Source organism: Ptychodera flava, chromosome 9 (assembly GCF_041260155.1).
Source record: "Ptychodera flava strain L36383 chromosome 9, AS_Pfla_20210202, whole genome shotgun sequence".
In the NCBI taxonomy this organism is placed as follows: domain Eukaryota; kingdom Metazoa; phylum Hemichordata; class Enteropneusta; family Ptychoderidae; genus Ptychodera; species Ptychodera flava.
This window is the reverse complement of record NC_091936.1, coordinates 14,238,579-14,254,554: the sequence shown is the minus strand read 5'-3', so window position 1 is coordinate 14,254,554 and position 15,976 is coordinate 14,238,579. Positions and strand designations below refer to the sequence as shown.

The window sequence follows — 15,976 nt, the reverse complement described above, 5'->3', positions numbered from 1 at the left end:
ATATCTTGTCTAAGAAATATATTCCAGAGAACTCCTTTTCATACCAGACTTTCCATTTTGAACGGTGTCAATCAACTGGACTGAAGGCTTTGGACGTGATCAGCTGCATAAAATCATTGTCAATGCCAAAAATCCTTCAGTTTCAATGAATGCCCAGCAACGTACGCAAAGACAATAACTTTTCATCATTACCCATAATTAATATCAATATTTTCCACTGATGGGGTATCAACACATGTGACAATAGTTACTGAAAATATACTGAATTTATTTCCAATTATTCAAAATTTTAATATAAATTGTGTAATATCATGGTCAGGATGGTTCTACTTTGCCTGCATGATGCAAGTCAGAGTACATATGCTAATACCCGTAACTTCATTGAATGCACTTCAACAACTTTTGTAAATTGTCCATATGAGAGTTGTAGAAAGAACCAGAAATCATAAAATCTTGTCAATAATCACACTCTGGTCCTCAGAATATTGTGACTTTGCATGTCTAGAAGCTTCTTACTGGTATCACTGACAGTATTGCATTGCCCCTGTGTACACTTAATCTGGTCACCCCAAATTCCCTGTAAACAGATCTACAATAGCCATTGATAACATTGGATTTGGGTCAAACCATGGTGTTGAACAGGTGAAATACTCTATGCTGGTATGAAGCTATTAGTTGAGAATCATTTTAAGTTTCTTCACAAAGAGATAAAAATTATGAATCAACCAGTACATGTATCTTGAACCTCACTGAGTAGCTTTCAAATTAGGAGTTGTATGAAGAATAAATCAATTTCATTTCTAATTAAATCCATTGTAGTAGGGAAGTATGGTTGGAAGAAAGATATTTTACGCATTGATTTTGTAAAAAAGTATCTAAAAATGACCAAGTTGGTTTATATATGGCATTAACCCTAAATAATGATGGAGTTAGTCAAGTATTGAAATTGACAATACAATTCACAATCATGAAATGTATTGATATTTCTGGCTGCAAAGTGAAATTTGCAGGAATTGATTGCACCCATTGTAATCAGGTTGTTTGCAATTGCAATTTTGTTACTGAATATATCTTGATGCACATGGCATTGGACTATGTTGTTAAAAATTCAGACAAATTTCGTCAGTGTTGCATGTCTGGCTGTTATTGGAGCTCATAACCTGAGCTATTAATTTAGTTTTTCTAGTGTCCACCATAACATTCGCAGTCCCCTTGGAAGTTATTGCATCATTCTTACATCATAATATCCCAAGGTGAAATCTAGATATGTGGACAAATGTTTATTTTTGCATACTAATGAGAGAACAATTACGCCATTTGCAAACAGCCCCTTTAAATTTCCCGACGTCAATGCTGCATCACAGAATCACAAAAGCATCACAGTAGTTTGCCTCTATTAACCAAATTCATATGAGACCAATGCATTTTTTCATTCACAATAGAGCAATATTGATCATTGCTTGATGGGATGATTGTCCGTATCTGAGATCCCTGTTCCATGGAATGTCAGTCTCAGGGTCCTGGATATTCCAGCACAGCAGCAGCTCCCATTCCGGTGCCTATGCACATGGAAATGACTCCGTATGACCTGTGGGAATCAATGAAATCCAAAGCTTATGTGAGTATGGAATGAAAGTAATTACGATACCGAACAGTACATCGATGGTTTTCTGAGCAGTCACACTTGAATACATGTAGTAATGTAATCTGAGGATTAATTCCACTCATAAGAACATCTTGGAAGAAAAATTTCTTAAACTGAATGAATTTCTACAGAACTGCATGCTGACATCACCACTTTTGTACATTTTTATACTGAAAGGATTGTATCACATAAGTGCCTTAAAATATGTGCAATATGTTAATTTCTGTGAAACAAAAATCCATATTCTTGGAATACTACATTTTGCCAATAACTGGCTAAAAAGATTCATGGCTCTTGCATTATACCTTTTGCCTCGCCTCTTGAGTTCATAGAGCAGAGTTGCTACTTGTCTGGCGCCAGTACAGCCAAGGGGATGTCCCAGAGCAATAGCGCCACCATTTGGATTCACTTTCTCCATTGGTATACCAAGTTTGTTCACACAATATGTAGCCTGTACGGGAAAGACAAAAAGGATATATATTGATTAAAGACTTATTTTTCAATCTCTGGGTCTAATCATACAAATAAATACACTGTGAAATTCCCTTCCATTTGGAACTGGATTTATCGTGACTTCTATTACTCCAACAGATTATTCATTTGGAATTTGTAAAAAATGGAAAGGTGCAATTTTTCTCCAAGAAAACACAAGACTTTTAACGAAACTTGCATATCTGAATTAAACTAGGATCATATAAAACATTAGACAGACATTCCTTACATAATAATTGTGACATATACCAAAATATTGTGGGGTCAGTCTTAACAACTGAAAAACTCAGTTTTATTAGAGCCCAGTACTAAAACTGAATCTTTTGAGGACTAACAGCTCTAACAGCCTTCTTTACATAGCAAATGTCTTTATCTAAAGTATTATCATGTTATTATGCAACTTTATTGCATTGTAATAAGCAGTATAAAGAGTTTTACAGTTTAAAGATGTCGTTTTTTTAAAGTTCAAGAAAATTACTTCATTATTTGATGACAATTTCACCTTTCCTTTGTTCTTACAGGAATTTATTGCATAAATGTATTGCATGCATGCTGTCAATACAGTTAGTTATCTATGGCTTTTTTACAAATCATGTAAATCGATTTCTTTACAAAATAATTGGAATAGAAAATAGAGTATCTGATTGCCTAAAACTAGGGTTTTCCTAATTGTTTTGCAAATTTTCCTGGTGGTTTCTGAGAAGACTGAAATTATGAGCGCCATAGCTGTAAGAAGTTGAAACAGTTATGCGAATGTCACCTACCTGACTGGCGAATGCTTCGTTGATCTCAAAGACATCGATATCATCAAGAGTCAATCCTGTAAAAGTAGAGTTTATCAATTTTAGGTCTATGCAAAGTACCTTTTACAATATGCAACATAAATGAATACAATAATCTGTATGGTATAAATTACTTGGTACAAATCTTACAGGAAATACTTATCACAATTGTTTTTTAAATCTGTCATGATTTTACATGGAAACTGTACTGTACTCACCAGCTTTCTCCAATGCCAGTGGTATTGCGAATGCAGGACCAATACCCATGACATCCGGTGGTACACCAGCCACAGCATAGGAGATGAAGCGACCAAAGACCGGTAGTCCAAGCTGGTTGGCCAGAGAACGCCTCATAAGCAAGACTGCCGCTGCTCCATCACTAACCTGACTTGAGTTGCCTTCCATGTGAAAAGAAAATGACTTAATTTTAAGCTCAGGTGTTTACACAGAAAGCAAAGCTGTACTGCTGGCTTTTTGTCTGTACATTTGTCTTTCTATGTGTGTCTGTCTGTGGAGATGATTTCTTGAACTGATCCAGCTGAAATTTGATGTAGATGTGTAGCTACTGATATGATTTTGAGAGACAGAAGGAGTTTAATTGGTAAGGCTTGCATAAATTGTATTAATTTGCATATTTGCTGAGTTTTTGACATTTTTGGATATCTGGAAAATGACTGTTACTTATTTGACAAAATTGGCTTATCGATACCTACTGATGACCTCATTCACATTTTTAAAATGATTATGAAATTTACAAATTCGATTTTCAGGAATCTGATGCTTTTCAATCTTTTTTGATAAAAACATCTGATTCTTAGAAAACACATGTCAAATAGCTTTAAAATTAGGTTATTCGGTTTCTTGATATATTCTCTTCAGAAGATTTTAAAATGTTGACAAAATTTGAAAGTGAAATACGTGACAATTTTTCATCCGATTTACTCATTTTTGGTCTAAAGGTATTGTTCCCTATAACAGCTTGTCTGATTTAACATGTTGGTTTGCAGGGATGACTTCACTGAGATATTTCAGCTCATGTTAAATTTTCGGTGTAGTTTTCTCATTTTTTGGTCTAACCATCAATTTCTCTCAGAAGAAGCATCTGTTTCACAGATTTGAAATTCAGTTTGCATGTTTGTAAGGATGATATCATATAAAACTTCTTTTGACAGAACCATTTTTTGTACAAAACTTTTTTTCTTTGAAACTAGTTTTTTTTTCGATCGAAGGGGATATATTCAGTTCATTGGTGGTTTATGTACAGCAAAGAAAGTTCAGAGGTCACAGGTAAATGATTAAAGTACAGAACAGTCCCATTGTGAATATAGTGATGTCATGACATCAATGTTACAAAGTACAATTTTCATGCTTCTTACACATGTAATCTTTCTGACACTCTTCTGATAAACTTCATAATATAAATTGTTTTTGTGAATGAGATACCATCATTTGGAATTAAGATTACCAAGTATTTTTCTCACTTACCTGCTGTTGTGGTTCCTCCCTGTTTAAATGCAGGCTTCAGTTTTGCCAGGCCTTCCAATGTGGAGGGTCGAATGCCCTCATCTTTAGTTACCTAAAATTGAATAGCACAAAGTCATTTTTGTGACTTAATTGCATAAAAGGTTAGCTGATGTTCCATCTACATGAGGAAAAATTGCAGAATATAACCAGATTTTTAAAAAATGTCACATTCTATTATTTTACAAGATGTGGGGACAAATACCTATGAATTTAAACATTATGATGCCTATATTGAACAAATCAATAGTCCCATGGTCCAGGGACAGAATTGTTTTGTTTTATCGCAGTGGCAAGCAATTTTTGCAATTCCTGTGACAAGGACAAGGAGTATGTGAAAGAATGTATGCCAGACTAGCACAGTGGACTTTGTGAGTGCTGAACCAACAGTGATACCATTCTAGTGCCCAATACATACTGATTTGATTTGCCTATCCCTGAGATGTTTCTGTACGTAAAACATTTTAAAAATCATTAAGGTAGTACATGCCTTGAAAGTGAAAGACTTAAACTTTTACTCAAACTTTTTTCAATGGAACCGTCAACCATTCTCTTGTCAAATAAAGCATAAAAATCAGGGGTTATTTTCAAAGTTTGGCACTAGAGAAACAAATAACCTAACATTTACCAATATTTGAAATTCAAAATGGCTTCCATCCCTGTGCTAACTCTAAAGAGAAAAATAGTGACAACATCACTGTTCGCTCCCATATAGTTATCAAAACAAGTCAACAATTGTATGAAACATGGATATACATACAGACAGACTGACATACACAGACTGGCACAGAGTGATGACATTGACCCCAAGTGTGCCTTGGCCCATGGAGAGTGATAAAGATATAACAAACAGCTGAGTGTGATAAAATAGTTAAGTATAGGCCTATACAGGCACTGAGAGTGAATACGTTACAGCAATTTGATTAGTTTCTTTTCCTTTTCTACTTCTGTGATAATATTTTAGACAATCAATCTGCAAGGCAGTTTATGTATTGACAAATATGATATTTTTTACAAGCACACAGTAAACTGTTCTTGATTTTTCATTTACAATATTTGACATAGACTGAAATACATAACATGCAACCAATGTTTACACTTTGCCCATACACCAGATACATGGAGAAATTTCAACATACAATCATCAACTCAGAAACCCTACAGGAAAAAGTAAACAATGTTTTCTTCCAGAACAGCTGGTACATTCACATCTGGAACAACTTACAAACTTAACCAATTACACAAGGATGATGGCACAAGAGATAAAGTTAAACTGTGGTGAACTTGACTATTCCTTTCAAATCCTTACCTATAAACTTGGCATCTTAAACTAAAATACACTGCATGGTTAATTGTGCACAAAAATACATCGGGGTGGACCATTTGATAAGGGATGGTGTCTGGAAGATCGATGAGGTACATTATCTTTTTTATCCGATCCATTGTACATTCTTTTTTCCCCACTCTCCAACCTTTTCTTTTTGTCAAACCTTCTCTGGCTGAATTTTTTATTGGCATTTGTTTGGAATTTTTTCAAAATCTGCCAGGATTTTTTTACCACATTTCAACACCAAATACAGTTTACCATATCAAATGCTTACTAAATCACCACATTATATACTCTTAGTTCCAGTAGGTATAAAATTACCAAAAAAAAATCTTAAAAATACAAAATGAAAGATATCCCTGTAAAACTGAAAGTTTCGCAAAGTTGCCCCAAAAATTCAAAATTCCGGATTTCAACTTAATTTCAATATATCTTATTAACAAAAACCCTAAGGACCGATTTACTAAATATCAAAGCAATCAGACTGGTAAATTTTGAGAAACAAATTTTTTGACCAAAAATGAGAAAAATTGCCCCCCAAAATACAAAATTGCAGATTTCATCCCAATTTTAAATATATCTAATTAACATAAACCCTAGGAACCTGTACACTAGATATCAAAGCTACCAGATCAGAAGTTTTAGGAGAAAAATTTTTTGACCAAAAAAAGGCAAAAATTGCCCCAAAAATAAAAAAAATTGCCAGTTTCAACATACCTTCAATATATTATATTGAGATTAATCTTAGATACCTATATACCAAATACATGTATCAAAGCTATCAAATCAGCAGTTTTTGGATTAAAAAATTTTTTATCAAAAATTTGGAAAATTGCCCCAAAATTACAAATATGACAATATCAATACAATTTGTACAAGCATGACTGAGGTCATTCTGAGGAACATGAATATTAAGTTTCATACCAATCAGACGAGCGATTTCAGAGAACAAGATTTTTTGACTAAAAACGAAAAAAAATGCCCTAAAAATACGAACATGCAAATTTCATCCAAATTTTTGTACACATAATTTAGAATACCTAAAGAAATCTGCATACCAAGTTTCAACCAAATCTGACCAATGCTTACTGAGTTTTAGCCATTTGCAGGATTTTTCCTTTTTTCCCCCTCATTTGCATATTTTTGGCACTGACATGTTCATTTGAACAAATTCACATCTCCACCCCTAGGTGCACCTGTACACCAAATACTAAGACAGTAGGTGCTACGGTTTAGGAGTTTTTGATGTGGACGGACTAACAGACATACATACATACATACATACATACATACATACATACATATATACATACATACATACATACATACGTACAGACACCATTTTGCCACCTTATACGAATACCTCCCATTTGCATATATACATATGCATATATGGGAGTGTAAAAATAAAATTTTCAATTTTCAAAAACTAAGACAATGAAAATCTTTCTTACTTAAAAGCTTTAAAATAGAGAGCCCAACGAAGTTTTCTGCGACTTGGTCCTCATAGAACTAAAGGCTACAGATTTTATCAGTTTAAACTGTTTTGTGTATATGTTTATATGTCTAGAGAAATATTAAACATTTATCCTCCCAAAACAACTATACTAGAATAGCCTTCTTCATGTTATGAACCTTTACAGAAGTATATAATTTCTGAAAGTTTAACGTTTCAGGGTCAGATGGTCTCCCAATATGAATGATCATTGGTATTACACAGTCTCAGTTTCTGTAGGTAACCTCTATCACCTAAGCTAAATTTTGGGCATCCAACATGGAAGTGTTGCGATTCATTGCTGGTATGGTACCTATAGCAACAACTTACTGTTATTTCACGTTCATTTCCATCCTTGTCTTTGATCATGGTTGTCACGGGAACAATTTCATCTTTGAAATGTCCAGCATCAGCTGCCCTCTTTGCTCTACAATAAAACAGAAGTTATTCTGTGGTAACAGTTGCTTGCATATTGTAAGTTTAAAACTTCCTGATGCACATTTAAAGGAGTGCTGCCAGTCTTTGTGTCTTTAAAGCCCGGCTCGAAATGGACCGGGATCAGGATTAGTGCCAAGTTTGGGTGGGCGTTTTGGGGCATGGTTCTGCATAATGAGTCTGTTGGCAACGGTTGCGATCGTTCACATTATCTGCGTAATCTGTTTGCTCTCAATCACACTCAGGCTTGGGTACGTACACTGCAGCCTTCGTTTCCCGGTTCGTTTCAGTTATGCCATGACAATACTCGAAAGAAAAAAGAAAGAAAGAAAAACTAGGAAGGAAAAGGAACACGTCAGGAAAATGGTAGGAAATAGGTAAACGGCGACGTCATGACCGATCGCAAAAAATAAAGGAAATTCACGGAAGGGTCGAGACTTCCTTGAATCTCGTGTATCACGATATTTGTAATAGCGATCACGGTCAGTTGCTTGGTTGCTTGGCGGCGGGGTGATATCGAAAAATTATCACGAGTTATGTTTATTTTCGGAGCAATTGCAAGTTTTGCTCGAAACGTTTGTTAACCTTCAACTGGAATCAATGACAGACTGGGTTCCTCTCCGTCTTTCTTTCTACCTCCATGGTTATTGAAGGAATTAAAGTCCAGCTTTTGACGAAATATTATTACGATGTAGCGCGGAATCAATGAGCTGTCCTCAGACATGCGTATCCTAAAGCGTTTACAAGATTGGTTGATGGTGCTTACTTGCTCATCTTGAACTGAAAGATTGAATGTTTCAACTGTTCAAATATTTTACAATTTTTGTTAAATTCTCATCACAGAAGTCCAAATGTAACTGGGATAATCGGTATGTCAAAACCTTACTGGTACCAGTGCTCCGAACACGACATGTCATTTCCACGTGTAAAAACACGTGTACATACGGCCGTTTTCGGGGCCAGCATATATATCCCAAACAACTGTTCAGTACCGTCAAGTTCGGCCGTAGACTTGGAAGGGGCAAGTTGTTAAAAACGTGGATCTCTTCGACTGACAATAATTAAATTGATCATGGAGGCTACCGCATGTTTTGATGGTTATTTTCGATGCCATTCTCATTGCAAACTACGGACTCTGCTTACGCGCTTTTCGCTAGAAAACATCGTACTACGGGTAAGCTTACGGACTAGTCCTCTTGCTAAGTCACGTCTGAAAATGGTTCACTTTCGTGATGTCATTGCACCATAAACGCTAGCAAAAGAGTTGATGGCAACACAAAGTTTTCATCCTTCACCCGCTGATATAAGTCTAAGTTTACATATAGTTTGTTTACATCGTAATTGTTCTCGTATGCACAGCAAATGTTTGACCAGTTTACGCCTCTGCGCGTCACCGAATGATTGACAATTGTTTTGATTCATGGAACGACTGTCTCCTGAGGGCCATTCCCTTTGTTCAGAAAGCGATTTTTCCCCTAATCGTCGTAGTTTTAAAAAACTTTGTGAAACTTTGCAGATACCTGTATGGCCTAGGTGTTTATGAAACAGTCTATGTTCATGGTATGCCAATAATATATGTTTGAGAATCGTTTAGGCCGATTTTCACGGAGCGGTCTACCTAGCTATTGCCAGTTGTCACTCAAGCGCCATTATGAATTTTCAATAAGTTAGGGGCCTTTTATACCCCGCACACCGGTTTAACTTGAGGAATAGCTGTACATATTGCAAAATATTACTATATTTGCATGTTAATATATCTACAACAAATATTGTAGAAACTGAAATACATTTTACGTGCAAAAAGACAATGCAAATGTGTTTAGTAATTCACTGTATGTGACAAGCTTTTTCCCCATTTTAATTTTGCATTTTGTAATTGTTTGCAGTAATACTACCATTACTAGAGGCACAACATACATTGCGATATTGGGTAGTACTAGCGGACTTCTTTGTGGTGTCTGAGCTTTGAGTTGTATGGCATTTTATACCTTTCATCGGTTACAGAAAGGTAAAGGTAAACAGTGGTCACCCTTACTTCAATTTATGCTGGAATTGTATCTAAGTAAAAATTCTCTGTGAATTCTCTGCACAAGCTGCTGAGTTTTGGACAGAATGGTTCAAGGTACAATGCACCTAGGAGACAAAGATTCAGGCTATCAAATGTTTACATTACCCAACTGATAGGCTGACAATGCCCCCTAAGTGGGCTCATTTTGAACACCTTAATGAACACCTTATTTTGTGAAAATCAAAAATTTCATTTTTCACAAGAGTTAATGTGGGGATGGCAACCATTTTGAATTTATAATATCAGTCAAATTTTAGTGAATTATTTCTTAAGTACCACTGCTTGTCTTTTGAACAAGACTGGTTCAAGTTTCCTAGAGGAAAGTTTGTACAAAAGTGTAAACCTCTCAGTTTTGAAGTGCGTACAGCCTTAATTTTACGTACTTGACCTGTGATTCATATCCCATTCTGTCCTGCATTTCTCGAGTCACACCATACTTTTCAGCAACATTTTCTGAGGTTATACTGTGAAAAGGTGAGACAAAACAGCATATTTTAATATCCTCTTATTTCAATGTACCAGTTTCGTATTATGAATCCCATCCAAAGGGAAAGAAAAATACATAAATCACTGATTTTAGCGAACAAAAATGGGATTTGATGTGCTTCTCAAATGTGAGATTAGACTGAAAGATCTGTTGCTTGAGGTGCTCTCTACACTTCGCCCCCCCCCCCCCTAGAGTTTAGAGAGCGCCCTCAAGTGACAGATCTTTCAACCTAACATGAGTTATGCTGGTACACTTACTCTGCTGGTCCATTTCAATTGCTCCCATATTTTAACCAAATATCTGACAAAAATTTCATCACATTTCAACAAACCTTTACGATAGCCTTCGTAGAAACCTGCAAACTGAATATCCATTGAATCAAGCAGTTTCTGAGAAGCTGTTTGAATAGGATCACAATCAGCCAGCCTTACTCACCCCATTGGAATCATACAGTCTCTGGCGAGATCATTCTCAAAATTTTTTGGATTTACGCCCTCTTGCAGGGCCTGTCCTTGTTTATTGAATGACATTGACTCAACTCTGCAAGAGATGACAGAGGAATGCACAGATGAGAAAAGTACCATTCATATTTTGACTGCAATTGTATCTTTTCTATTCTATGAAACAAGTAATTTTCACCAAACGTGTTGAAAGTTGAAATCATTAGCAACGGTGTTGTTTGAAAAGAAACAAGTCATTTTGATCATCCTGATGATTTGACGATAACTTCAGAAAACACTTGATCTGAGATTGTCTGAATACTGAATACATCGGATCAGCTTGTAAAATAAATTGGAAATGCACATGTTGATATCAGTGATGAAACATAGCGAGGGCAAGGTGTCTCTCATGGCATTTTAAATCTGTACTGACTTTGAAAGCAATATTGGTTGAGAATATCTGATCTCTGAGATCAAGGTAAACAATGTCACTAAAGTTGGCATTTTTCCAGTCCAGGGTCAATCTCTCCCGTCTAGGGTCTGTCTGTACCAAAACGATAGACAGAACCCGGAAAAGCATTCTACTTCTAGTGTTTTTGTTAAGGCATATACCCTTATATAACCGGAGTTTACCGGTCAAGCTACCGGAGTTCCTCCACTATATCAAAATCAATCCTATAAGAAGATGGCAGAAATGGTATGGTAGCTCACAAACCAATTTTACCTATATATCTAAACTTTAACAAAAACACATGCTTCACTATGTTGTGGTATAATGTACAGTTGAAGTGCTTACCCACAGCCAAGACCAGCATCGTACTGACCAACTTTAATACCATTGGCGATATTCATAACAGCCTGGAGACCTGAGGAACACTGCCTATTGACTGAATGTAGGGGAACAGTCTCTGGCAATCCGCTAGAATTAGAATATCAAAAATAAATGTTAAAACAATAAATTTATGTCTTCTCTTGTATGTTAATATAAATTAGAGTGCTGTGTTGATTTCCCATTGGAAACTGGGCGGGAAATGTTTAAGTGTACTATAGTCACTGCTGACAGTCCCTAGAAACTGTATATATGTGTATGGATTGGGCAGTGGGGTTCAGCATAGTTACACAAGTTGTAGTTCTCAGAGTTAAGAGATTCTTTTCAATGTCCTGTGTATTGTCAAGAGTGCTTTACTCACAAATTGCAAAGTTTCTGAATGCAGAAACTGGTGATTGATCATGCATGTATGCAGCATGCAGATGCAATCAGAAGATTCAGGGAAATTCTATTGCTAAAAGCTAGTAGTACTGCAGGGCATCAATAACCATATGGTCACCAATAACAATGCAGCCTATACTCATGTACAGGCTGAGTTGACATACGAAACACTGTGCTTTAATTGGGGAGTATAATGAAAAACTGTAAGTTGACGTTAAAAACAAAAATTGGAAAAGAAATCATCAAAAGTTACACCAACCGGTCCTTCACTCTTCAAATAATCAAACAATTCTTTGTAAAAGTATACCTTCTGAACTGGGCCATTCTGCTAAACGCAGCAGCTCCTGAAGAACCAACATTGCCAACAGCGATGTCACCGATAAACTTTGGATCTATTTTAGTCTCCTCCAGGACACCTTTAATGGCAGCAACTAACAAGTCATCCAAGTACGTGTCCTTCAGAAAAGATAATAGAAATCAATTTTAGTGTATTCTGTAGGCTAAATTACCAATGATAATAAATGATCAAGGTAATAAATCCCTATAATGATTTTGCTAAAATGTATATACATGTAGTCACCAATACCTTTGGAAGAACACTACCAAGTCACACAATTTAATTACTGTAATGTCTCCCAGCAATAAATTTGCAAAATATTTTGTGAATAAATTTTACATTCCAAATCAAAGTATAAAGTTATACTAGTGCACACCCTTTATAATCTGAAGATCAAACCGTAGACTAAATAAATTTTACTGGATCATTTCATTGTTCCTCTAACAACTGTTTCTTTCTTTATAAAAATCTGTTTTTTTGCAAACACAGCATTTTGCCAGGATCTGTTTCTTTACTAGCGTGGAAAACCATAAATCAAATAAAACATTTGACCTTATCAGATCAAAGATTGTAAACTGTTTGGTAATAACATATTAGACCTTCTAGAAACACTTCTCGAGGGTCTATGGTAATATAACCAGTGTGACTCGACTTTTATCTTTTTAACCCAACTTGAAAACATTCTGGATGGCAGAAATTGCGCTGATGCCAGTCTGTGGTACATTTCACCACCACCTGGTGCTTTCAGCCAAAATATGACCATAAACAAAATTCAAGTTTAATACACTCTTCTTTGCAGGCAGAAATTCAGGTTGCCGAACTAAAAACTGGCAGGTACTACAAACCCTAAAATTTTAGCAACAAGGAATGTTACAGATTTTGCCAGGTATGATCATTTTGGGACAATTTATTTTTGCGTTTTACTTGTTTTCCTTTCTGACTGCTCCAGCAACTAGATAGGTTACTTTCAGCAATTGAATTTTTTCCACATGGAAAATACACAATTCTAAATGGCAGTTATGTGCTGCCTAGCACATAATATGCCGCTTTTTTGCCTGATCTTACAACTGTTTTCCAGTGCCTCAAAATGGCTGTGACAACCAGCCACATTGCAAAACTTTGATGACTGCTGGTTGTATTCCTCATTCGGGAAGATGTCCCTCATCAGTCACAAATTTCAGATCATACTTTGATTAATGCTCAATTTCAAACAATACATACAATGTGACATTTTTTAGATAAATGGCCAACAATCAAGTAGTTGACCAGACTCCATGACCGCTTTCACCGAGATATCATGATATGAAAGTTCTTCAATTTTTCTTACAACTGTTGCAAACTGGTAAGTTTCCATATTTAGGAATAGTTTGTGTAGCAAAAAGAGAGAGAAAAATTGTGCATTGAGTTTTTACCACAACATCAGTTTGAAATGAACAACCTAGATTGCTACCTTAAAATGTTGATGGTGAGCATTTCTGTTTATGATTAAGATTTGCTAGTAAGTAACTCACCCATCTCCAATAGTTTTATGAATTGTTTCATTGAAGTCACAGCTAGATAACTTAAGAGATTCAACATTGACTGCCTATGCAAAATATGAGTGTCAAAATTTTGCCATTAAACATACCGGTATAAGGAATCATGTTGCTCTAACAAGGGGAAAAGAGAAGCTTAAAGCCGCAATTTTCAATCCCTGGCCGCATTAGTGGAGTTCTCCTCCAAGTCAAACACCTGGCCAGTACAATGTTTTATTTCTATAACATTAATTACACAAACTGATCTCAACCTTTTGGCGCCTTCTGCTAATCCTGCAAACAGAGTTTATACAAGCGTTTGATTGACGGTCGGTTCAAATCGCCAACGGTCATTGATTCCCCACCACCAATGCTAGAATTTCCTAAAAAATCATCTTCCAGTCGCGTTAGAATTTGAATATAACCATAGAGTTCGATCGGCAGCAGCTTCACGCTGACCGCTTGGCAGTCTGTCTGCGTTTTTGCGGCCAGAAAAAACTAAAAAGTTGCATTTTCAGGGGCGTGTGGCCGCGTGTTGCTTGTTTGGTGTCCCCTTACACAATGAACGCCGGCATAGTTGGCACCCTTTTAAAGGGAGGCTGCGCATTATAGAAAATCAGTACTGGTATCTACTTTTTTCCCCCAAACGTGCATATAATGTTTTCCCAAAATTTTAAGTTCCTTAAAAGGATTTCATCTGGTATTCCCTTACTGTTCAAATGGGTTTTTTTTGTATCAGGAAGACACATTGAAGTGAGGATGCATGCAAACAGCTAATCTACTGTGATTATTGTGATTAAGATGAAACAAAGTGAAATGTAAAGCCAGAAGTTCATCATCTTCTTCATCGGTGATGACTCTGCCGATGTTTCTGTTATCAAGATTACAAGAATTGTGGTGATTACAGTGTGATATGGCCATATAATACACAATTATTGTTCTTATATCTCTTCATGCTGTTTGCATCATGACAAATATTTAAAAAAAAACTAACTAATTACTACCTTTCCCTTAGTTACGGAAATTAATTATGTCGTTCACCTGCATTCATGTATGGATCTGAAAGGAAACTCAAATTTTGACCCATTTGCCTATAATCTGAGTCTGAACATGGATGTGGTCTGAAGGACGAACAGTTTTCACGAAGTACCAGGAGTGTTTCAGTACTTTTGGTCCTTCTGACCGAGCGGTCTGACCAGTAGCTTTTTGTTTTCTCTTCAACTGCAATTTGCAAACGCTGACCGCACTCCCTGAGTGTAATATTTCATGTATTTTGCACTTGAGTAATCTGATGATTGATTGATTGTGACAAAAGGTCACGCCAATCACAGTGAGACTACCACAAAAAGCCAAATACAAAGCTACGAAAAGGAACTAGATGAAAAGCTGATTCAATACGCCTTTCCAGTATAACTAACTGAAAGAGAAATCAGCACTGGACGGCGTATCAGACGACGCTACCGGCGACTGCTGACCTTGTTTCACCCCTACCAGCCTCTCCGCTGCAAGCCTATGAAGAAACCCTCACAGTATCATCTCCAAAGTATCATTATAATGTAAGAGCGGGAAGCTGGACTACATTTGTTAATTCTACCTTAAAAGATCCTCTCTTGGCTTTCCCGATTGGCGTTCTCTTTGCCGAGACGACAACCACATCATCTGGGCCAGTCTGGTTCAACGCACAGAGCGCATTCGTCGGATTGGATTGAATGGATACGCTCGACCCAGGTGAGGAAGCCAGATGTCCTGCGATCGTCTTCAGTCTTTCCATACTTTTTTGGCTAAATATTGCGGTGAAACTGCTAAACACGAAATACTTCAGAGATATTTGACCTTCAAAACTGGACGTCCGAGCGCTGATTCAGCTTACGATTGTGCGAAAGTTACCTGTGCTCGCGTTGAACTGCGGTCCTGATCCTGTCTGGCAATATAGCACAGCGATCGCCTTCGGGTCAAGGGTCATGTGGCGATGACACTTGCGCGATCGATACACAGCACCGCTGCGATATTACAGCTGGTGTTGAACACTCACCAACCTTTGAACTCCCTCTGAGGCCCTGAGAGCTAGAGGTCAGTAAACTTTAAATGCTAATGAGCGGATATTTCCACTTTTTGTGGGTCTGAGACAAGACTTCCTTTACAGTCAAATAATTACAAACTGTAGTTTTCAGGGATAAAAACAAACAATAGTGGATTCATTTATGGATAAAATAACATCAAGGC

At 36.6% G+C, this 15,976-nt stretch overlaps 1 protein-coding gene across 1 annotated transcript; it reads right to left on the bottom strand.

Moving 5' to 3' along the window:
- Window positions 1–247: 247 nt before the first annotated feature.
- On the bottom strand, window positions 248–15,782 carry LOC139140081 (3-ketoacyl-CoA thiolase B, peroxisomal-like). Its single transcript, XM_070709086.1, has 11 exons — window positions 15,348–15,782; window positions 12,210–12,358; window positions 11,489–11,611; window positions 10,688–10,792; window positions 10,149–10,229; window positions 7,593–7,689; window positions 4,405–4,495; window positions 3,138–3,317; window positions 2,902–2,957; window positions 1,951–2,096; window positions 248–1,588 (listed from the first exon to the last, which is right to left on the bottom strand). Exons 1-11 carry the CDS (start codon window positions 15,522–15,524, stop codon window positions 1,513–1,515), a joined length of 1,281 nt encoding a protein of 426 aa, XP_070565187.1. The 5' UTR covers window positions 15,525–15,782; the 3' UTR covers window positions 248–1,512.
- Window positions 15,783–15,976: the final 194 nt, after the last annotated feature.

What these genes read in the sequence shown, in the direction of transcription:
- LOC139140081 (XM_070709086.1), bottom strand. Translation starts at nt 15,524, where the DNA reads ATGGAAAGACTGAAGACGATCGCAGGACATCTGGCTTCCTCACCTGGG. An exon ending in CCAAGAGAGGATCTTTTAAG is followed by an intron (nt 12,359 to 15,347) that starts GTAGAATTAACA and finishes TCTTTTCTGAAG; the next exon opens with GACACGTACTTGGATGACTT. An exon ending in ACTGGCATTGGAGAAAGCTG is followed by an intron (nt 2,958 to 3,137) that starts GTGAGTACAGTA and finishes CTACTTTTACAG; the next exon opens with GATTGACTCTTGATGATATC.